This window comes from Melospiza melodia, chromosome 19, assembly GCF_035770615.1.
Source record: "Melospiza melodia melodia isolate bMelMel2 chromosome 19, bMelMel2.pri, whole genome shotgun sequence".
Lineage (NCBI taxonomy): Eukaryota > Metazoa > Chordata > Aves > Passeriformes > Passerellidae > Melospiza > Melospiza melodia.
The window spans coordinates 7,522,312-7,545,404 of record NC_086212.1 but is presented as its reverse complement, the minus strand read 5'-3'; the positions used below and the strand labels follow the sequence as shown (position 1 = coordinate 7,545,404).

The window sequence follows — 23,093 nt, the reverse complement described above, 5'->3', positions numbered from 1 at the left end:
CTTCACATCACCCTTGACAGGCTGGTTCCTTGTCTCCCTGTTCTTCTAAGTTCTTCTAAGCCTGCTAATATTTACATTCTTGTAACAAACTTTCTCACGCATTTTAATGTAAATAATTATTGTTTTACATTCTTCTCTGGAGGAGGAGAAATTTGATGGACTGTTGTTTTGTCCAGTGTCATTGGAGAGGTGGCACTTTCATCCTCCAATCCATTTTCACTTTTGAAAGTCTATAAATGTTAGAGTCAAAACATAAACTTCCCTTCTCTTTCCTTGGAGGTTCCAGTGTGTATGTCATTTTATTTCGTGTCCTACAGCGACAATTCCTAATGTCAGTCTGGGCCAGCCAAAGTTTGTACTTATTTTTCACATCATTCAGATTTTCAATATGGCACATGTAAGAGTGGAGGGTGGCTTGTTGGTGCTTTTGAAAGATCTGGTGGCCTGACAGCCATCTTCCCTGGGCCACCAGGCTCTGCAGCACCCCTGTGGATGCCATGGGACAGACAAAGAGAAACAGCAAGAGTTTCTCACAGCAGCTTGTGAGAATTTTTAGGGAATTGTAAGGATGTGATAACTTGTTAAGTATAAACAATCTGCAGGTGGTATTTTTCTGCTTCTTCTTTCGGTTCTTCTCAAGGACGGTGTGTGAGAAAGGTGTTTTTGTTAATTAGCCAAAGTGAAAAATTAGTGTTTTATGATTGGCTTTTGGCAAATATTAAAATGAACGTGATATGTGTTGTGTTAGAAAGTAATGCTGTATTAATTCTCTTAAGTAGTGTGTTAAATATAGTTTTATGTTATAACAGAATGTTAAAATAGAAACTATGCTATGTGGGATACTTTTTTTCTAAAGAAAGGACTTGCACTGAGGTAGCAGCCACAGGACTGAATCTTTCAGAGAAAGAGAATTTATTGCTCCATTATCAGGAGAAATGAACTTGTCCCACCTCACTCGGGCGAGATGACACCGTCAGGATTATGAGGAAGAAGTCCAGACCGAATCCTGTGTTTGAATGGAATTTATGCATCATGTATGAGGTGTATGAATATGCAACAGGTTATTGTTTTTAAGGGTTAATCCTCTGTTAACGTGGGTCCTTTTTCAGGCTTATGCTGCCCAGAAAAAGGTACCCAAACACCCGTAACTCTTTGTTTCTATTGTCTCATATTGTCCTGATTCAAATTGTCCACATTATTATTACTCTAATTGTATTACTACTTTTATAACCATTTTATCACTATTAAACTTTTAAAATTTTAAAAACAAGTGATTGGCATTTTTCACAGCCAATCAAATAGAATCTATCATATTACTATAAAAACTGCACAGTTTTCTTGAATAAAGCCTTTTTTTGCTCTTTCTACACTACCGCCTCCTGCCTGTTCCTGTGTCATTATAAAAACTGCACGGTTCTCTTGAATAAAACCTTTTTTTTTGCTCTTTCTCCAATCCTGCCTCCTGCCTGTTCCTGTGTCACTCTCGGCACAGGAGTGACACATCCCTGCGCCCAGCCCGAATCCTCCTGCATCCTTTCCTCTGCATCTCTCCAAGGGATGCTCCGCTGATCTTTCCCTGCCCACCCTGAGCAGCAGGCGGTGTGTGTGTGTGGGCTGGGCCTGGCGGGGCTCTGTGAGTGCCGTGATTATCCAGCAGCACCTCGGGGGCAGGCAGGGGCCGATCCGAGCCGGGCTGGATGCGCGCCTGGACCATTTCAGCACCGCCCGCCCCTCGCACCGCTCACAGCATCCCTCACCCAAACCTGCCTGCCTGCAAGGCTGTCTGCACAACCGGGGCAAAAAGAAAGGCATGACAGCACACTTAGCGAGAGCAAATGAAAGGCTGTTTGAAGAGGAGGAGGGAGGAAAGGGGAGAGCTGCAGAAATCCCTGGTGGGGCTTTGGGCTTGACATCAAAACCCCTTAACAGTGTATTACTTCAGCCCCCGATGTGGACAGATGTTGAGCTGTGGCTCAAAGGAAGTCAGAAATCTTTCCTTAGAAAAAATTTGGCTAGGAAACTAAAGAAAATATTGTGAAAGAAAAGGAAATAAAAGCCCACTAAAGAAGATTTATCACTGCCTCAAGCATTTCTGTATCCTCTGGTCTTATGAGGTCTCAGCCTCAGGGGAGGGAAGAAGAGAAACAGCCTGTTGCTATGTTAATGGGTCAAAATTTGGAGTGGGGACACATTTGTCCAGTTAGATGATGATGGAGGGAGCCAACTCACCCAGGCAAGCCCTCCTGCCATCCATGCTGACCCCAGCCAGCCTTCAGGGGCCTCTGGCACCAGCCTGCAGCATGCCCCACCACACCCAACCCAGCTGCCCTTTTTGCCACTCATTCCCATTTCTAAGAGTTTTACAGAAACTTTTGTCAATGGCAAAATGTGTTCATTCCTAAAAGAGTTTAGTATCATCCACAAACTTGGAGATTTTGCTGTCCATTCCCTTGCCAACACTGAAGATGCTGAATAAAACCAGACCCAACAGAGATTCTTGGGCAGTCTGATTGCTGAATCTCATTTATCTTCAAAAACTGCCTGTTAAAGCTTGCACTTTACTACCTACAAGACAGGAATATCCTTAAAGAGGTTTCAATACATAAAAGAAGCACTGTTTCAATCCCATGGCAATGTAAATGTTTTTTAAAAATAATTTTGACAAAATCTTTCATCTGTTCTGTCTATTGGGTCCTCCCTATTCACGTGAATAATTGATATATTCCTAAAGTCCCAGTATGCTGGCAAGGGAAGCTTTCCCTCTTTGGCATCCCTGTGTGCTGGCTCTGTCCCAGCTGCCCATGTGCTTGCTGCTGGTGCAGACCCAGGGACAGAGGTGACACTGACCCCTGCAGCTCCCAGGTCCCCTTCCAGAGCCTGGTTTGCACCTGAGAGCTGCACTAGAACCTGCCACCCCTCAGGTACTGCAGCTATTTGGGAAGTCACACTGATCCAGTGCCTCTAATTTACTGGCCATGAGGTTCTTCCAAATTCCTGCAGCAGTGCAGAACAACACTCAGTTGTGCCCAAGCTCATCATGTCTCATCCTCCCTGGCACCCTGGTGCATCTTTGTATTGAGCAATGGCTCCCCAGCCAGTTTCTTCCTTTTGATATAGTTAAATAAAGATTTTTAGAAGATACTTGCAAGATCTTTGCAAAATCTTCATGGTCTTTTTTAGCTGTCTTTTCTGTCTGCTCTTTACTTGCCATGTTTTATGGCTTTTCCTTTTCTCTTCCTGTGGGAAACCTTTTCACTTTTCAAACACTGACCTTCTCCCTGTGATACCTCCTTAACCTTAGCAGTGAGTCAGACAGGGTGATTTTTAGGACCTCTTAGTTCTTTTTTGAGTTGTGGCACATGTTTTGCTTAGGCTTTAACAGAGCATTTTTTAATCACCTCCAGACTGCTTGCAGGCTCCTTGCTTTCTGCCTGCTTCTTTTTTGGTTTGTTGTTATTGACTAATCACCTTCTTTTTTCATAGTTCCCTTTCTTGAAATTGTAGAGCCCCAGGCTGGATTTATTTGGTGTGCACTCTCCCACTACAGCATTAAAGGTTTTTTTGTGGTCACTAGCAGAGACCAGCTCTGCCACAAACACCTTGTGAAGCAGGTCCTGTGCACCTCTCCCCACCAAACCCACAGCAGCAGCCCTCCCTGCACTGCTTGGTCCTGGAGACCCTTTATTGTACCCAAACCCACTTTTTATTCCTTCCTGATGGATCACTGAGCTGACTAACTTCTCTAATCTCATTTTATATTCACCCTGGCCTCACTGAGCCCCTTTACCAGGAGCTGTCTCACAGCTTTCTGTACCATCACCCCAGCACCTGGCACTGTCCTCAGCCCTGTCTGCTGGCCCCAGAGCTAATTTGGGTGTTCTCTCAGCACAGCCAGCCCTGCCTGCTGCCTCTGTCCTTGTGACACCCCAGCATCCCCATCCTCTGCCCTGCCCCTGGTCCAATGTGGGAACTCAGGACATCCCTCTGGCTGTCCAGGATGGCCAGGACCCCTGCCAGGGGGCTCAGAGACCCTGGCACAGAGCCCAAAACACCTGTGGGTTTGATTATGACCTGTGGGGCAAATTACCAACCTTGTATGAAGATCTGCAAGCCACAACAGTGTAAGTAAAATATTAGTGAAGTTATCACAGGGTGGAAGAGTAGATTTTAGGGGTTTTGGTATGGGGGTTCAGGAGGCAAGATGGTGGAAATTGGGTGTGTCCAGCCTTTCTCCTTCTTCTTCTTGGCCTCCATCTTCTGCTGTGATGGTGGCACTTTTGGATTGGTTTAGGTAGAAGCTCACTGTCTAACATAGGTGATAGGTATTGGGAAGTAATTGTAAACATTGTACATGTAGTTTTTAGTATAAAGCCATAACACTGCCCTGGGGGCAGGCAGAGTGCCTGGAACTGCCCTGCTGGACGGACCTCGGCAGGGCAGGAGAAAATTTTTTATGGATAAGATACAATAAACAACCTTGAGACTGAGAAATTAAGAACTCCAACTCATTCTTCAAGCACCAGGCTGGGAAAAGAAACTTTTAACAATCCCGGGGTTGCAGAGACCCAGAAAGGCCCCAAGAGTCACCCTGACACCCCAGCATCCCCATCCTCTGCCCTGCCCCTGATCCCCTGACACCCCAGCATCCCCATCTCTGCCCTGCCCCTGATCCCCTGACACCCCAACATCCCCATCCTCTGCCTGCCTTGTCCCTCCGTGACACCCCAGCATTCCCATCCTCTGTTCTGCCCCAGGTCCCTGTGACACCCCAGCATCCTCATCTCTGCCTTGTCCCCTGCTCACCCCCAGGCAGAGCACCCCCAATTCCCGCTGGCAAATCCCTCCTGCCCGGCCCCGCCAGGCCCCGGGGAGGCAGGGAAGGGGCTCCGGGGGTGTGGGGCTCTGATTTTGGGCATTGCGGGTCTGACCGAGCGGGTGGTGCCGGCTGCCCACTGGCGGCAGGGCCGGTGCAGTGCGGGGAGCCCTCCCAGCCCCATCCCGGTGTACCAGAGACCTGGAAAATAACACACCCTGCTCACAAAGGAGCCTCAGAGATGGAGAAATTGTCAGCAAAAGCCGTGCTTTAATTGCTGTGTATAAAAACATGAATCTCTTAAATGCTAGGAGACACAAATTATTAAAAATTAAAATATATCAAAGGAAGGATGTATTCCCTGCCTGGGAACAGAGATTCTCCAAGGACCCAAAGGACATGCTGTTGGTGTGTTCCCAGATCCAGGGCACTGCAGGGAGAATTGTCACTGACCAGAGTCACCAGTTCAAGGCCCAGAGAAGTGTCCTGGTGGCCCAGCCTGCTCCTCTGCTGGTGAAGCTCCTCACACTCGATGCTGTGGGCTGGTTTCATGTGCTGCTGGAGTGCTCCACTCTCTGGTACAGTGCATGTGTGCAGCTGGCTCCCCTTCCACGTCTCTGCTTAAACACATTTGCTTCCCACACCCTGCTGGGCAGTGATGAAGGTCAGGAGCAGCAGCTGCAGCAGCAGGAGCTGGGCAGGGGCTGAGAGCAGCCACCCCTCCTGCCCCAGGGCTGTGTGCTCCCTCCCCTTGGCATCAGCACCATCTCCCCTGCTCCAGCAGGGCCTGCCCTGCCATCTCCATCACAACCAGGATGCCAAAACCACATTTTGATCTTCCCTAGTCCATTACAAACTTTGTGTGAAAATCACCAGGTGGGAACCCATGTTCCAGGGCATGTCTCTGCCTCAGAGGAGAAGGATTAGCTTGGGATTATTCTAAAGTGAAAGGACAGGACTATCCTCCCCTCCTGCCTCCTCCCAGTCCTGACCTTCCTGTCCCATGTTGTGGTCCTGGTCTCCTCTCCTCGACCATGAGTCCTGGTTTTTAACTCATTTTTCCTGAGTGTTACTACTGCCCTCCAGCAGCACAGGGCAGTGAGCTGCTGATGAAGGCACTGCAGCTCTCCCACCCTGTCCCACAGCCCTGCCACAAACGTGACATTTTCTATTTCCTCAGTAGCAATGCCACAGAGGCCAGGGGCTGGCAGTGGGCAGCCCCCAAAGGCAGCACTCCTGCTGGGACAGCAGCACACCTACCTTTTCCTGGAGAGCTGCTGCTCTATCTCCTCCAGGGACTGTCCTTTTGTTTCAGGCACAAAAAGGTAAATGAACACAACAGCCATCACTCCCATCAGCCCATAGAGGAGAAACATCCAAGAGAATCCAATGGCATCTGCAGAGATTCAGGTGTGTGAGTGTAGGAGTCACATTGTGGGGTACAAAGGAAACTGGTTGCTTACTGTGAGGTGCTTACTGGTGCCTGACAGGGGCACCTTATTTTGTGAAGCCTTCAAGAGGGTTGAGGAACTCCTTATCTACAAGGTTTGGACTGAGAATTGGCAAAGGGAAAGGTTGGTGCATGCCAGGCTTTGCCAGCAGCAGGGGGAAGAGGGCAGCTGAGGGCCAGGACCAGCAGTGCCTGCTGAGCAGGGCTGTAAAGCTGCTTGTGTGGAAGCTGCAGGCTCTGTGTTTCCTCAAACTGTGGTGCTACAGTGCAGCCCAGTGGGCAATTGGTGATTTTTATAAATGAGAGGCTCTGAGCAGAGCTGCTGGTGCCTGGCTTTCCTGCTCTCAGTAGCAAAGGGTCACACCTATTCCAGCTTCAAGTCCTCACGGATCAAAATGCCACTTAAATCTCCAAATGGCTTATGGTGGCCTTCCCTAACCAGAGGGAAGGGAAGGGGCTACTTACCAACAAGGTCCAGGAAGGAGAGGCTGATCAGTAAATTAGCAGCCCAGTTAAAGCTGTTACAGAAGGCAAAGGCTCTTCCTCTTATCCCAGCAGGGTAAATCTCACTCAGGACCAGCCAGGTCACTGCATAGATCAGAGAGATCACAAAGACAGCGTGGAGTTAAGCAATTTGTTTGGGAAATGGGCAAGGGGGATTCCAGCAGGGGGTTTAAACTCTGGCTTCAGCCAGCACCCACTGCTGCTGGTGTCAAACATTCATCGATCTCAGAGGCTGATCACAGCAGAACCCTTCAAACCTCCTGGGCTCAATGCTTCATGCAGGAATGAAATAGCAATAAACAGGCCCAGGGAGTAAAGGAGAAAGCAGGGTAGCTGGTCATTCCATGCACAGGAGATGAAGAGACCCGACAGGCCTGCTGTCAGGTCATGCTCTTTATAAAGAAATGAGAAAAGGGTGGAATTAGGCAGACAACATTGCATTTGGGCTAAAATCAGAGTTAAAGCAATACATATCTTTAAGTCTCTCTCATCCTGGGGTTATTTTGCTTGAAATAATTTGCAGGGTGGCTATCAAACCCATGAGACTTGCTCACCTAACATTCTTTTCTTGAGTTAAATGCTGTTTTCTCACATCAAGGCATTTAAATGCCAGAAAATAGTAGAACTTACATGGAAGCAAGAACTAATCTTTAATCTCATCTGATGAAAAAAACCTAATAATAAATGGAATAAAAGAACCCCAATTGGTATTGAGAAACTTCAAAAGAGGTTCAACTTCCAGTTCTGCACTGACTCTCATAATCACACAGCAGAAGCCCTTCAGTCCCTCTGTCCTCAGCCCTGTATTTTCCTCCTCACCAGGGTGACAGGGAGTTTATGTAGTGCTTGTAGGGTTTGTAGGATGCACTGATTTTCCATTGAACTTCAGAGAAAAAAACAGCTTTATAAGGGTAGTGAATAGCATGGAAGAGAAAGTTACTCCAGTGCAGTAGCTGACAGAGCTGCAGTGCTAGACAATGATTGAGGGGACAGAAGGGGACATATTTCCAGTTCTCAGACAGTGAGCTGCTCAGCACAGCAGATACACAAGGAATGGTTCAGGCAGGCAGCTTGCAGACCAGCCCTAGTTTCATTCTCTGGGTTAATGCAGGGATAAACACCACACTTACTTGGCCCAAATCCAATTGAGAAGGCACTCACAAAAGCCATCATGCTCAGCAGTGTAATCCAATTTAAGGCCGTATGTTGTTCCCAGGGAGCAGCACTGAGGGGAGGGCTGGTGCTTTCCAGTGCTCCTTTCCGGGACTGACCTGCCAAGTCCCTTTTCTGAGTGAGGGAAGGATCAGGAACAACCTCTTTGCTTTGGGTGCGGGCAAAAACTTCTGTGAGGCTCCTTGTGGCAGCAAAACCAGGGCCTGCCTGGCTTCTGGCAGCACCTGACGCTGGTGGGATGGGTGACACAGCTGGGACAGGTGACACAGCAGCCTGGGGGAGCACAGGTGGGGTCAGGGGGTGCTGGCTGAGGCTCTGGGATGCATTGGGGCCCGTGGCTGCCCTGCAGTCCCTGGCCATGGCCAGAGGAGCCATGCGGCTGGTGAGGCCCAGGGTGGTGACAGACATGGCCATCACCACACAGCCTGCCATGAGCAGCACCCTCCTGCCTGCCCTGTCTGCCAAGGCCATGGCCACCAGCGTGGCCACCACCTTGATGGCTCCCAGCCCAACGGAGGCCAGGATGGCTGAGGAGTTGCTCTGGAACCCCACCGAGTGGAAGATTTTGGAGGCGTAGCCCAGCACATTGGGCTGCCCAGTGAACTGCTGGAACAGCACCAGCCCCAGGCCCACCAGAGTTCTCCTCCTCATGTTATCTCTGGTCCTAAAAAGATCAAGAAATGAGTACTGCTTCTCCTGATAGGGCTCCCGCTTGGCTGCTGCTCTGCCCTCTGTGTCCTGCAATGGGATGAGGCCCTTCTGGCAGTCTGAGTCCCATGAGCTTAATTTAACTGGGTTGACTGGGAGAAAGAGGATGCTGAGGAACTGCATGGCTGCTGGGGCAATGGCCAGCCCAAACATGTACCTCCACCCCTCATCCACGTCTGCAAAGACATAATTCAGTGCATAGGACAGCAGGATGCCCACGGTGATTCCTGCCTCATAGAGAGACACCAGCAGGCCTCGCTGGTGAGCAGCCACCATTTCTGAGACGTAGATGCAGCAGGCCATGGATGAGACAGAGATGGCAAAGCCCACGGTCACTCTCCCAATGACCAGCACGGTGAGTGACCTGGCCAGGGTGAGGATGAGGCTGCCCACCAGCAGCACCAGGTTGCTGACCAGGATTGCTCTCCTGCGGCCATGGCGGTCGATGAGGATGCCCCCGGCCAGGGAGGCGAGGAGGGCTCCGATGAGGACGGCGCTCACCAGAACCTCTTGCTGGAAGCAGCTGAGCTGAAAGTCTGCCTGCAGCTGCAGCAGTGCTCCAGAGATTATCCCCAGCTCATATCCAAATATCAGCCCACCCAAGAGAGACACTGTTCCGGACAAGAGCAGGATCAGCAGAGCACGACCTGGAAAACAAGCAAGCAGTGCTAGGTTCAGTTTTCTGATGCTATAAAACAAGCTGTCAGCATGCACAGGCTGGAAGAACTCTCCCAGGACAACCACAGTTTTCCATCAACAAAGTCATGATGTGGAATTCCCCCACAGGTCACTAAGTCACATGTATAGATGCACTTGCAGACAGTCACACAACCCATCAGACTTCCACTAACTGCAGGGGTACTCATTTGGGGTGCAGAACTTTGAAATGAGGACTTTTAAACAGAGTTAAGACTTGTTTTTAAGTGCAGGACAGTGATTTGCAATGCCTGGAGTTGTACAGTAGGATCCTCTGTGGTATCTCTTGATTGTAACTACAAATTGTGTTCTGGGCAGGAAATGCAGCTTCTGCTTTCTGGTTCTGCATTATCATTTTCACATTTCAGTGCATATGGTATGACCAGCTCTCCCTGCAGGTTTTGCATTCTTACTTCATATCTTGTGGTTAAAAGCCCTGCTCAAAAAAGTTTTTTTTTTCCTCTATTTCCTCCTTTAGTTAATCTTGAACCCTCTGTGGGGTCGCCCTGATTTCTTCATTTCTCCTTCCACAGCTCCCAGGATCTCCAAATCAACTGCAGTGTCCTCAGGCTGGTCCAGGCCCACAGGACAAACATCACTGTGAGCTGAAAAGTTTACTGTCGCCACCCTCAAACACAAGAAGTGACTCTGTGACCTTGCCCTTCCCACAGGGCTGAGTGTGCCAGTTTCCCAAATATGCAAATTTAGCTAAAATAAGGCAAAAACAGAAACAAAAGCAACTCAAACTAACCCACCCCAAACAACCTTATAAAACCAAGGTGCTGCACATGCTTCTCACCATGGGGAGGGGATGAGGGGGTGACCATGTGTGAGCCATGAGCCATGTTCCACCAGCAGGGATTGCACGGGAGCAAGAGCTGATGTGGGGACCTCTGGGGACAGAAGTGACACTGACCTCACCTCCAATCACACTTTTGAAGCATACGTGAAGTGGACTAGTTTTGGGGTTTGTGCTGTATTGCAGCATGAAATGCTATCTGCATTCTTTCATTTAATTAGAAATACTCACACTTTTGGTAGACTGTACATGGAAAAAATGTGGGCACAACCACCAGACTGTGGAAACTTTTCTCACCCTGCTGAAGGACTTTTTTCCTGTCACAAGCTGTGTTTAATGGGAAGTGTCTCTGCTTGGCCTTTAATTACCGTTATCAATAAAGGCTATTTATCAGTGATGGCTGTATATAAATACAATTATTTTTATTTATTCTCCAACCCTCATTTGTGCTACTTATGCCATCCCAGCTATCCCAGTCCTTCCCACCATGCTCTGTGTGACCATCTGCGCTGCTTTTAGCACTCCTTGTCCATGTTATGCAGACAATTAGAAAAAATATCTGCTGAGAACACAAGGCACAAGTGGCCATCTCATTAGCTTCAGGCCACAAATTCTATTAGGCACAGACAGTCCCATGGCTGATTTCATCAGCTTTTGCTGCATGTCTTGTTAACTCAATAAGCACTCGGGGCTTATGAACTTTGACTGAAATCCAGTTAGTGTATCGTCTATTCTGATGTAGCTGGGGAATTTGAGGACTCTCACGATCTCCACACGAGGTTTGGAGGAGCAAGGAGCTGTGCCAGGCGATTTTCTCCCTCCAGCAAAGCGGTGGGAGGACCGTGCTGCAGGACAGGGCAGTGACCGGCTGTCCGGCCGGGCTGGGGCTGGGCTGGCACGGGGCTGACCCGGGCTCTGCTCACACCAATGCTGAGGCCAACAGTCGGCACGGCACAGCAAACCCAGCTCCCTCCATGCTCCCTAACCCGCTCCCTCCCGGGACAGCCCCGGGAACGAACCACAGGAAATTCCTTGGCTCCGACGCTCGCTGTACGCGCTGCCGGGACCGCTAAAAACAGCACGGAAAGAAAGGAAGGGGCGGGGGATGCACCCAAGCCTTTAGGAAAAGTTGAAAACTTTTTTTTTTTTTGGAAATGTCTCCCCGGGGCAGCGCGTTCCCGTCCCTCCCCGGCCGCCCCCGTCCCGTCCCGTCCCGTCCCGTCCCGCACTCACCCATGGCGGGGCCGAGCCCCGGAGCGCCGCGGGGCGGAGCGGGGCCGGAGCGGCCGCAGCCACGTCGCTGTGCCCTGCCCCCGGCCGGGCAGCCTGGGGCTTGTAGGCGCCCTGCCCGCCCCTCTCGGGGGCGGGGGTCCCGGCCCGGGGGCGCTGCACCGCCCCGGAGCGGAGCCGGCAGCGGAGCCGGGTCCCCGGGGATGGGAGAGCCCGGAGGGGTGGCCGGGACACGGAGGTGCGCGGTGATTAGGGCCTTGTGAAAAACGCCAATCGCTAGTTTTTAAAATTTTAAAAGTTTAATATTAATAAAATGTTATAAAAATAGTAATACAGTTAGAGTAATAATAATGTGGACAATTTGGATTAGGGCAATATGAGACAATAGAAACAAAGAGTTAGAGATGTCCGGGTACCTTTTTCTGGGCAGCATAAGCCTGAAAAAGGACCCAGGTTAACAGAGGATTAACCCTTAAAAGCAACAGCCTGTTGCATATTCATACACCTCATACATGATGCATAAATTCCATTCAAACACAGGATTCTGTCTGGTCAGTGTCAACTTCTTCCTCATAATCCTGCCTGAGCGAGGTGGGGAGAAATTAATTTCTCCTGATAATGGAGCAATAAATTCTCTGAAAGATTCAGGTATCCTGTGACTGCTATCTCAGTGCAAATCCTTTCTTTAAAAAAACAAAAAAAAATCCTACATAGCATAGTTTCTATTTTAACATTTTGTTATAACCTAAAACTATATTTAACACTCTACTTAAGAGAATTAATACAGCATTACTTTCTAACACAACACATATAATATTAATTTTAATATTTGCGAAAAGCCAATCATAAAATACGCATTTTTCACAGTCCAGAAATGAGGATGTGGCTCTGGTGGCTGGAATGTCAGCTCTGTCCCCAGCCTGTCTCACTGGAGGAACAGAAATCTCCTCACTGCCAGCAGAGCTGCTCTTGTGCAGCTCTCTCTAGACAAGGAAGCCTCCAGAAAGTGCATAAGCGATTGACAGTTTATTCATGTTTTTAGGTAGCTTGGCTGGAAAGCCACAGAAACCTGCTAAGAACAGGGTGGCCACTTGAAAGCTGAACCAGCTCATGGCAGACAGCAAACACTACATGTTTGTGTCTGGGCTAATGTTCCACATTTGGGGATGCAGGGCATGCAGTGATCTTGCCCATGATCTCTGGCCCCCAGAGCTCAAGCCAAGGCACTTTGGGTGAGCTGTGTTAGGAACTGGATGAGATGTCTCTCATTCATTATTCCCCACCGTGCCAGGCAAAAAGCCAGAGAGAACCTGGAGTCCTCATCAGCCTCAGGGCAAACTCACTCTTGGCTACATGATCTCCAATTTGCCTGAACAATTCCTTCTTTCTCAAATTATTTCAGTGTGAGAAGGAATAAATTATATTTTTCTCTGTGGTCACTCAGCATTTATTTTTCTGCCACCTGAACATTTTCTGGAGGCTTCTTGGTCTCCGGCAGGACAAGAAATATTATGAGCACTGAGAACAAGAAAGTGAGGTCTTGGTGAGCACAGGAAGAGCTTTATGGTGTGTTTACCAAAGGAGGACAAAAAGATGACATCAGTGTGTACAGAAATGCAGCAGCACATGGACACTGTGGAGGCTGTGGGTTATTGCCCTCAGGAGAAAAGGGTGAAAATGTGCTATGATGTGCAGCAGGGATAATTTGGGGGGGAAAAAAATTCTTTATTTGGGGTCCTTAAAGTACAGATTTCTTATCACACCTTCTGTAGCCAGTGGGTGTTCTGGGCCTGCTGAAAGAATTCACAGAATGACCAGGTTGGAAGAGACCTTCAAGATCATCAAGTCCAACCCATGCCCCAACACCTGAACTGAACCATGACACCCAGTGCCACATCCAGTCTTTGTTTAAACACATACAGGGATGGTGACTCCACCTCCTCCACAGGCACACCATTCCAGAACTTTATCACTCTTTCAATAAAAAAACTGTTTTGGTTTTTTTGTCGTTTTGTTTTGGGTTTTTTGTTGTTGTTGTTGTTGTTGTTGGTTGTTGGTGATGGTGGTGGTTTTTTGGGGTTTGTTTTGTTTTTTTTTTCCCCAGCACCTTTGTCCCTAAGCTCCACCTGAGAACGCCCTGGGGCGGTTGGATCCACCACTGCTTCATGCCTGCAGGCACGTTCCTGTCCTTGCTTCCCTCTGAGATGCCTTCCTCCTCCTCCCCCTCTGCCCTCCGTGTCTCTTGGCAGTGCCTTTTCCCCTCCGATCCTTATCTCGATCCTTATCTCGCTGCTGGCTGCCGGGCTTGCGGGGCGCGTTCCTGCCTGGCAGGCGGACAGCTCCTCCCCAGGGCTCAGATATCCATCCCCAGGGCTGAAACATCATCCCCAGGGCTGACACATCCATCCCAGGGCTGAGCCACAGGAATGTGCTCCTGAGAGCTCTGCCTCGGGAACCGCAGCCTGTGTTTGGCACCATCACCTGCCTGTGATTGCTGGAAATGTTATCTTCTACCTCTGAGCTGCAGCAGCTGAAAGAGGCTGTAAAATCACAAATTGAAATACAAATACAACAGGAGAAAGAATCCTCACCACACTCTCAAGAGTATTTCCTTCTATTATGGTTGACCCTTAGGAAGGGGCTCAGGGGACCAAATTGACCAAACTCAATTCAGTTCTTGATGGAAATGATGGTCCCTGAGCTGGCAGAAGTGGCCTGGATGGAGCCAGCTCACAGGAACCTGCATTTATTGCACGTTCATTTACATCCCAGAGAGGTTTCTCCTGCTGATGCCAGGCTGCAGGTGTTTTCTGTTAGGATGTCCTAACCCAGGGGGTTCCCTGGCAATGCTGATCCCACCAGAAATCTTGTTCCCTTGTACATTTTAGGGATGCCTCCAGCATGGCACCCTGCAACAAATCAAACTCATCCCTTTTTCCATGTGTCCAGCTCAGAGGATGGCAGCCTCCATCCCTAAATAAGCTGGGAGAGCTGCTTCCAGGGCTGAACGTGATGCCAAGGGATCTGTAGGACAGCCCATGAGACCTGTCTTGATTCCCATTAGCTTTGTTTGCTGAGCTGCAATTTTTTAACTTAATTACATCGTTTGTGAAAGGAGAGTTTGTAAATGCTTGTCACCAGGAGCACAAAGTTACATAATGAAACCATTTACCAGTCAGAGCAGTTCTCTGGGGTGATTCCATATTCCAATAAAAATACTGGGTGATACCATAAATATTGTAAATGGCTCTAGTTAGTTTCCAAGGGCTATGTCAACTGTTTATTTCTTTAAAAGAGAAAAGAATAAGTGAAATCACAGGGAAGATAAAATTTGAATAAATAAAATAAAGGGGAAAATAAAGCAAAAATATTTTCTTTCATATTTTGAAAGCTCTGGAGGAGGTTTTAGTCAGCACGAGAGAAAACCATCATGTTTGCCAGAATAATGAACCCAAGGCTATGTGTGTGCACTTATAAGCTGTATATGTGTGTTTATGGGGGTATCTGTGCACAGATGCTCTGATAAAATCTGTTCACAACACAGGGAAAACCTTTTGCTTTATTTGAGTGTTTGAGGCATTTGCAAATTCCACCTACAGAGAATTCACCCCATTCCCTGAGGAAGCCCTGCCACAGCTGCAGGAGGGTGCCATGGGTGGGCAGAATTGCAGGATGGATTATCTGTATCATTGAAACCTCGGGAAGGTTGTTTAAAAGTTGTCACTGAAGCAAAATAAATATTTGCCAGGCATGATCCCACCGTGCAATGACATGTAAGCTGTGTGGAATGTGTTAATAAAATATAAATGTTCTGAAAAGGAAACAAATGCTGTGGGTGAGAAAACAAAGACAAAATGGACTTGAGGCACCTCCAAAAGCAACAATTGAAAACATATTGACATGGACTGGGCTGAATTCTCTTGTATCTTCTGAGGAAGATATTTGCAGCATGCACAGGTCACCCAGTGGGGCAGTGGGTTTTCAGGGTGCCATAAAACCCAAAGAACTGCTCCGGTGAGGTTTTTGAGGATAATGAGGTTTATCCATTTTTTAATAAGATGGCAGTGGGGGCTTGGCTGATGGAGGAAGGGGGATCCTGACCCACGGCATGAGTGGCCCATGGCAGAGCTGGGGCAGGAGCTTTGGTGGTGCCCAGCGTGGGCACCCGAGGTGACAGAATGCCCTGCTGCAGGCTGCTGATCCTGGCACCTTAGGGGCAAGCCCCTTCTCCTTCCCAGCCACACCTGGGCAGCTGCAGTGCGTCTGCACGGGCTCCAGCAGGGGCTTTTGGCACATGAAAGAACAAGAGTCAGTGATGTCCCAGAGGTGAAGCCCCCGCGGTGATGCTGCAGTGGCGGGGGTGACAGCGTGACTGCGGTGTCGCAGGGATGATGGCACATCCCTGGAACCCTGGAGGGGGGATCCACAGTGATGCTGGGAGAGCCTCGGGGGAACCACCAGCTCCCACTTGCCACCTCAGGAAGAAACACGTCCAACATCTCCCTTGCGGGCCGGCTTCAGGTCTCGCTCTTGCACCGGCAAATCCACGGGAGGGCGCGCCGGCTCGGGGATGCTCGGGAAGGAGTCCCACCACGCTGCAGTTACCCAGAGGCAAGGAGAGGGCGGCAGGGCTCCCGGAGGGAAGCACAGGGAGGGGTTTGGAAGGAGCAGCGCCGGCAGCCCCTGGAAGAAAGCGGGACAAAGCGCGTTATAGCGGGGGCGGCCGAGCGGTACAGCCGGGCGGCGCTTCGGCACTTCGGCACTTCGTAGCTTTCCGTCACCTCTCACCGAGCGCTGCCGAGGATGGCCGGAGATTACCGAACACTACCGAACAGGCGCCCCGCGCATGCGCTGTGTGTGTCGCAGAGATGGCGGCGGCCCAGACGGAGGCGGGCGGTGCGCGTTCGGTCGTGGCGGGGCCCGCGGGCGCTGCCGCCATGGGCGACGTGCGGCCCGTAGGCCCCGCCACGGCCGAGCTGGAAGCCGCGGACCCCGCCGCGGACGGTGCGGAGTGCGGGGCGGGCGACGCCGTGGTGGCGGAGGAGCCGCCGACGCCGCCGGCGCTGCCGGGGCTGCGGCTGGTGCAGCAGGGCGCTGAGGCGCACGTGTACCGCGGGCTCTTCCTCGGCCGGGCCGCCGTGGCCAAGCTCCGCGTCCCGAAGCGCTACCGACACCCCGCGCTGGAGGAGCGCCTCAGCCGGCGCCGCATGGCCCAGGAGGCGCGCTCGCTGCTGCGGTGCCGGCGGGCAGGTGGGCACGGGGGCGAGCGGGAGGGCCGGGGCTGCTTGGCAGGACGGACGGACAGACAGACACATCCCGGGGCGGGACACACGGACTTACAATGTGAGCCCCACCCAGCACCCCGGATCCTCAGGTCGCTCAGAGCGGATCTCAGGCACTCAGCGCCATCCTGAAGGATGCGGGGGCTCCTTCCGAGGCCGGGGCGACGCGCTCTGCTCTTTCAGGGTGCCCCTGAAGCTCATCTTGCCCTCGGTGTGTCCCAGAGCGCGTTTTATCGGGGAGGCTCCCCCAGGAGGGGCTGAGCTGCCAAATCCTTGTAAAGCCACGGGGCTGTGCAGATGGCTTGGATTGAGTGTTGGCCAGGCCGCTCCAAGGGGTGAATCACCAGTGGCTGGGGGTGATCTCAACTGGCATTTCTGCTTAAAGCTTTTATTGGTTGTGTTTTGTTAAAGTAAAGCTGGGAATCATGTAAATTAGCTGCTGGCATTTGATTTGTTCTTTTAAATAGGGATTCCAGCGCCAGCGGTCTACTTCGTGGATTATGTCACCAACTCCATCTACCTTGAAGATATAGTAGACTCAATTACTGTTCAGGATCATATTTATTCTGTACAAAAGAGTGGAAGTGATGCCAGCAGCCTCCATAAGTTAGCAGAGAAGATGGGTGAGCTGTTAGCAAGGATGCACGATGAGGATATTATCCACGGGGACCTCACAACTGCCAATCTCCTCCTGAGGCCACCCACGGAGAACCTGGACCTGGTGTTGATAGACTTTGGACTCAGTTTTATTTCAGGCCTCCCAGAGGATAAAGGAGTTGATTTGTATGTTCTGGAAAAAGCCTTCATTAGCACTCATCCAGATACTGAAGCAATGTTCCAAGCTCTGCTAAAGACCTACGCAGCCACGTCTAAAAAATCAGGTCCTGTGATCAAAAAGCTGGATGAGGTTCGGCTAAGGGGAAGGAAGAGATCCATGATTGGGTAGAAGAGAGTGGGGTTAGGGATGGAGAAATAGTAGGTTTTACAAGGAGCGTTATTTATATTTCTAGTTGGTTTTATTTCACAGATCAGTATTTTGATAACTGTGTCTTCAAATAAATAAACTTGAAAGAGTCTTAAGTGTCATCAAGTAACCGAAGTAATTGTGAGATTGGGGCACGGCCAAGAGAGAAACAATTAGAGGTCACTTCTGTCCTAAATGTTAAATATTTCTAATACAAAGTAGTTCATAGTGTCATTCTACTCATCTGTGTGTGGTTAGAACCATCTAGAGCAATCTTGGCCTGTAGACCATAAATTTGTGGGAGGTTCTTACTTCAGAGACTACAGAACAGCATCTACAAAAGGTAACTGAGAAAAACAAGTGTGTTGTTTTTCTCAGGAGACTTTACAACAAAGGGTTTAAATCTGTTATAAACGACTCAACACATCCTGAAAATTTTCAGAACTGAATTCTGGAACATGGGCAATGCTGGAATACACTAATATAAATCGCTTTTATTTTCTTTTGGTAGTAAATTGTCTTTTTTTACTCTCAGTCAATAGCACTGTCTGAAAGAAAAATAAAATTGGTTAATCCAGAGTAGTTTTCTACTGAGAAACTTCTACTTTAAGCAAGAAGCCTGCTGTAAATTTCCTCTTTTGGAGCTTTACAAGGGGGATTGCTGGTATTGCTGTTGCCTGTCCAGGTAGGCTGTTGGCAGAGGTAGGTGGTAATTGTCTTTTTTTATGTAATGTTTTCTCTCTGTTACTTCATTTTTCCGGTTTACTGTATCTAACAGTGTGAATGGAAGGTGTGCCAGAGGAGAATCTCGCACACCCCACAGTGGAGATTATCAGCTTTGTGAGCAGGTTGGGGTGTGAATGTGGGAGCATCATTGTCTGCAGGTAATGATGGAAAGAAATGGTGAACTTCATGCTGAGCGATTCGCTGTGCTGGGCAGTCTTTATCCATCAGGAAGAATCTCTGTTCTCCTGTGATTCCCACTTCTTGCTGAGTGATTTGCTGTGCTGGGCAGTCTTTATCTGTTGGGAAGATCCTCTGTGCTCTTGTGCACTCCCTTATGCTCTGAAACTGCTCTTCAAAAACAGGGAGTGGAGTCCCTCGCCTCTGCACAGCCACGGGCCAGTCCCGTACTGATCAGGGGGGAGAGAAGGAGAGAGGGCAGCTGTGAGGAGCTGCTCTGGCAGGCAGGGCAGAAGGATTGAGGGCTTTTCCTGCCCCCTTGGAGCAGCGCAGCCGAGCGGAGGGGACAGAACAGGCGGCGCCGAGAACCACCACGCGCCTCCGCAGCTCCGGCCTCACTCCGCGCGGTGGCGCCGCCGCAGCGCCGCCGCCTTTGGTCGCGCAGGTGGCCGGTTCGCGTCCCGCGCCCGCAAGTGTCCTGGCGCGGCGGGCTGCCCGTGCCCGGCGCGCATTTCACCTCTTGCCAGAGAAGCCGCTGGGCGAGTGCCCGACCCCGGCCTGTGGGGCACGGGTTCCACCGCCCAGCCACAGCTTTGGTACCGCGTCAGGCACCCTCGTTCTCTGCAGCGCCCGTGTTAGCTGCCGTGTTTTGTTCAATGCCTACGTGCCCCGAACACTCCTCGGTTCTCCTTCCCGTGTCGCGCGAAGGAGCATCTTCTCCTCTTCGGTCAGTCCGGAGCGCACACCGACACTCGGATCGGTGCTCCCCGGGTGTCCCGTGGGCTGCGGGAGCGTCGTGGCACGGTGGGGAGCAGATGGATGTTGAGCTCACGAGTCCCGAAGGAGGGATGTGAGCCCCGAATGCCGGCCCGCGGAGGTGAGGCAGCCCTTGCCTGCCATCCCCCATCTGTACAAACAGCGCTGTCCCCGCTCCCGGTGATGCCAGGATTGAGTTCTGTTTGCACAGCCCTTTGAAGAAATGTGTTTCCAGCTATCACGGTGTTTGTTGAAATGCGGCTCTCCCTGCGGGACAGCGGAGCAGAAACAAAGGCGATCCGCGGGAGGTGCTCAGGGCGGCGCGGTGCCCCGAGCCGGGTCGGCAGCCTGCGGTCAGGCCAGTCCTCCCGGGGAGCTGTGCGTGGGACTGCCCTTCGAGCAGGGACTGCTGGACTGGCCTCTGCTGAAATCAGCTCCGAGATGGAGCTGCAAAACAAAGCAGGACATTAATGGTCATGAAAAGCAAAATGTTTTGTTTTTTCACTGCGTGATAAACCCCTCCTTGTTATATAAGTGTTACTTTCTGCACATCTGTGTTAGGGCTTGTTGATATTTCCTCTTGCTCAGCCGGGCGTGTCAGATGGATTGCTATAGAGAATGCTGAACTGTTGCTGTTTGAAGGTTGAAAAATCTCAGCAGGTTCATGTCCAGCAAAAAGGACACTCTGGGCATGCAAAGTGTTCACTCCACATCTTGCAGCCTCAGCTGTATCAGCCCCTCAGGAGCTGGACTCAGTGATCCTTGGGGGTCCCTTCCAATTCACTCTGTGATTCTGGATGAGCTGTGTCTGCAGCAGCACCTCCTTGGATGAAAACCACTGGTTCACAGGGCAGGTGGAGGTTCCAGTTTTTGTTGGCTGGGAATAGCTTGACATGCTGCTGTGTTAGCTTTCTGTGCATCTCTGTGCTCATAAACACAGGGATTTGAATTACTATTATTGTTGTTATTAAAATAATTTGCTATTGCATTATTAACACTCAGTCTTTATGTCTAGTGCATGTCTGTTCTTGTAAGATAAATAGGACTCCTAGTTTCTTTCTTGTGGTTTTGTGGTTTTTTTCTTCCTGAATAGTTTATCTGCTGCAAATCCACTTTTGAGCCACCAATATTCCTCCAGAGTTTGCCTGACTTTTGACAAAGTCCTTGCAACCCACACTGGTGGAAGTGGTGATGTCCTATCCAGAGAGGCTGTTCTCCCAAAGGCTGTGTTGTCCTTCAGCCCCCACAAAACCTTCTTGCTTGCCTGTTGGGGGGACCCTGAGATTGTGGGATGTGACAAGTGGTGGCTGGTGGTGCACAAAGCCACTGGGGGTCTCTCTGCCACCATCACTAGCAGCAGGAAAATCTGTATGTTCAGGGAAAACCTTTGAGCAGAATGTATTTACATCTGTGTACTGGATGTGCAGATGATCACTGGGTCTTTCTCCTGCTTGAATATTTTTGCTTTTAAAAGTGAATTGTTGTCTCAGGGCGTCAACTCCAGGCCTGCTGGGAACAGCTTCATTTCCAGAGGCTTCCCAGCACCTCCCTGACCTTGCTCTACACCTGGATATCACTCAAAAATGCCATGAATACAAGGAGGTGCAGATAAGATGTGGAAAGAGGAATGAAAGGAAAGAGGGAAAGACAAATTAAATGGAAATAGAGATGTTTTGTCAGCACAAAGTGCAGTGTAGTATTTCTGAGGAAAATGCTGATTATTGATGGCATTACCTTTTCTGTTTATTTTGGTATCTGACATCATCAGTGGTTTCTGTGGTGGGAGTGGCAACCAGCCCGACTTGAGGTTGACAATAAGACCAAGTTCTGTTTTGCCCACTGATGCCATGGAGGCAGAACTGAACTAAGGGGATTTTTGGAGATAAATATGAGTTGGAGACCTAGAGGAGCACTAAGAAGAAAAAGAAACATTAAAAAAAATCCCATTCAAGCAAGAAACAGGGATGGAGACACTGTTGAATCATCTGGGAATGCTGTTGCCATGAATTTTGGACAGTGGCTGCTCTGTGATAGCAGTTACTGTGTGTATATGTAAAAACTATGCATACAAGATATATGGTGTAGCTTTTTTCAGTGAGCTTTTTTATAGTCTAAGCCTTGATGTCTGCAGGAAATTGATATTTTCCAGTTTTGCAAGATGCAGAACACTGATAACCTTTTGCAAGCCTCTTCTCCCATCACTGCTGATAGAAAACCACGTTAGTGCAATAAAAGCATAAAAGCTCATTTGTAACCCAGGGTTCACTGTGAGGGTCACTACAGATAAATAAAGCCCCTCCCTGGCCCAAGCACAAGCTGTGTCCCACAGTGGTACCTTTGGGCACTTCACAGCACCTTTCTTTTGCCAATAAACTAAACTTAAAGAAATAGCCCAGGAGTGGTCTGAGCCCAGTGACGGAGAGAAGGCACAGGGCAGCTGCAGCTGCTGCTGGCACTGGAAATGGGGGTGGTAGAGATGGAGTTTACAAGAAAACAAACTAATTAAACGTTAATTCCCCTCTGAAGGCCAGGAGGACCAGTGTGCAGCCCCTGCACAATGGGCTGGGCTGGGGAGCTCTGCAGGCTGAGCCAGCATCTGCCCCACTGAGCCCAGAGGGGCTGGGGAAGGGGCTGGGGCTGTCCCTGCCTGAGCCACCACTCACAGGGATCATGCTGTCTGTCCCCTGACCCTGCACACTGCCAGAAATGAGTATCCTTATAAGGGAAAGAACAAACTGTGCTCGTTGTTATTGTTTTGAAGCTTTTTTTAACTTTCAAGGTTGATTTTGAGAGGTTTGGTAGAGCTCCTTTGGTCCGGCATGTGGCACACACTCAAACACGGGCTCCCAGTCTCTGCCTGATGGGTATTTTGGGTGAACTGAACCTGTTTTAAGCAGTTGCATTGTTTTACTGGCCTGAATTTTGCTTTCACTCATCCCTCTGTCCATCCTCTCCATCATGCACCACCACCCGAGCCATGAAGCAGCTTCTCCTCCCACAGCCTGCTGTAGCATCGAGCCAGCACAGCAATCTCCTCCTCATTTATTTGGCCATGAAAACTTTGTATCCATGTTGTTGAGCACTTCAGGAGAAGCAAGATGAAAATCCTCCTGGATTTCTCTCTGGGCCAGCCCTGTGCTCTCTGCTGGGCCCCGCAGAAGGTGCATTTGCCAGCGGGGCAGGGCAGCGGGGCCGGCGCCAGGCGGATGCCGGATCCTCGCCTTGCCAGCGGCCCCCGGCAGTGCCCGGCAAAAGCTTTTGTGTCCGTTCTGCTGTTTGAAAGGAGCCGCAGCGGTGATGTCGCCACCCTTTAGCCCCTGCCCGGGATGGCTGCGGGCATTAACTGATTTGTTACTGTTTGTGCGAGATTGCATTTATGATGTTAAGGAGAGGGAGGAGGTGGATGCAGACCAGGAGCACAGTCCTATTGCTGATTGTACCACCACATTCTGATTTCTTGTTCCCTGTGTGCCAGTGATTCATGGGTTGTGTAAGGGGGATGAGGTTTTCTCACATCTGCTTTTTAAACCAATGCATTTGACTCCAGCTTCCTTGATGATCTAGGGAATGGTGTCAAGGAGGAGTAACTCTCCAGAGAGCTGATTAATTGCTGATTAATTGTGAAATGGAGAGGTTTCTCTGTCATATATGGCACTCAGAGTATGCTCCTGAGGTACTGAGGGTGTTACTTTGCTTTCCCATTTTTCTCCCCACCACTCAGCTTTGTTTAGCCTTCAATTGCAAGAATCCAGGCTGTGCAAAAAGCAGCTCTCTTGGCTTTGATCTCTTGCTCATCTTTATAGTGGAGCAGCTCA

At 49.9% G+C, this 23,093-nt stretch overlaps 2 protein-coding genes across 3 annotated transcripts; one reads left to right on the top strand and one right to left on the bottom strand.

The window, feature by feature from the left end:
• Positions 1-5,063: 5,063 nt before the first annotated feature.
• SLC2A10 (solute carrier family 2 member 10) lies at positions 5,064-11,415 on the bottom strand. 2 transcript variants are annotated; one of them, XM_063172270.1, is made up of 5 exons: positions 11,377-11,415; positions 7,898-9,295; positions 6,729-6,851; positions 6,074-6,209; positions 5,064-5,461 (listed from the first exon to the last, which is right to left on the bottom strand). In XM_063172270.1, exons 1-5 carry the CDS (start codon positions 11,378-11,380, stop codon positions 5,362-5,364), a joined length of 1,761 nt encoding a protein of 586 aa, XP_063028340.1. In that variant the 5' UTR covers positions 11,381-11,415; the 3' UTR covers positions 5,064-5,361. The 2 variants fall into 2 exon arrangements, with proteins under 2 accessions (XP_063028340.1, XP_063028341.1); XM_063172271.1 differs by having other exon boundaries at positions 5,064-5,458.
• Positions 11,416-16,226: 4,811 nt separating this feature from the next.
• On the top strand, positions 16,227-18,121 carry TP53RK (TP53 regulating kinase). The gene is made up of 2 exons (XM_063172269.1): positions 16,227-16,623; positions 17,123-18,121. The coding sequence occupies exons 1-2, from the start codon at positions 16,242-16,244 to the stop codon at positions 17,599-17,601; spliced, it is 861 nt and encodes a 286-aa protein (XP_063028339.1). The 5' UTR covers positions 16,227-16,241; the 3' UTR covers positions 17,602-18,121.
• The last annotated feature ends 4,972 nt before the right edge of the window (positions 18,122-23,093 follow it).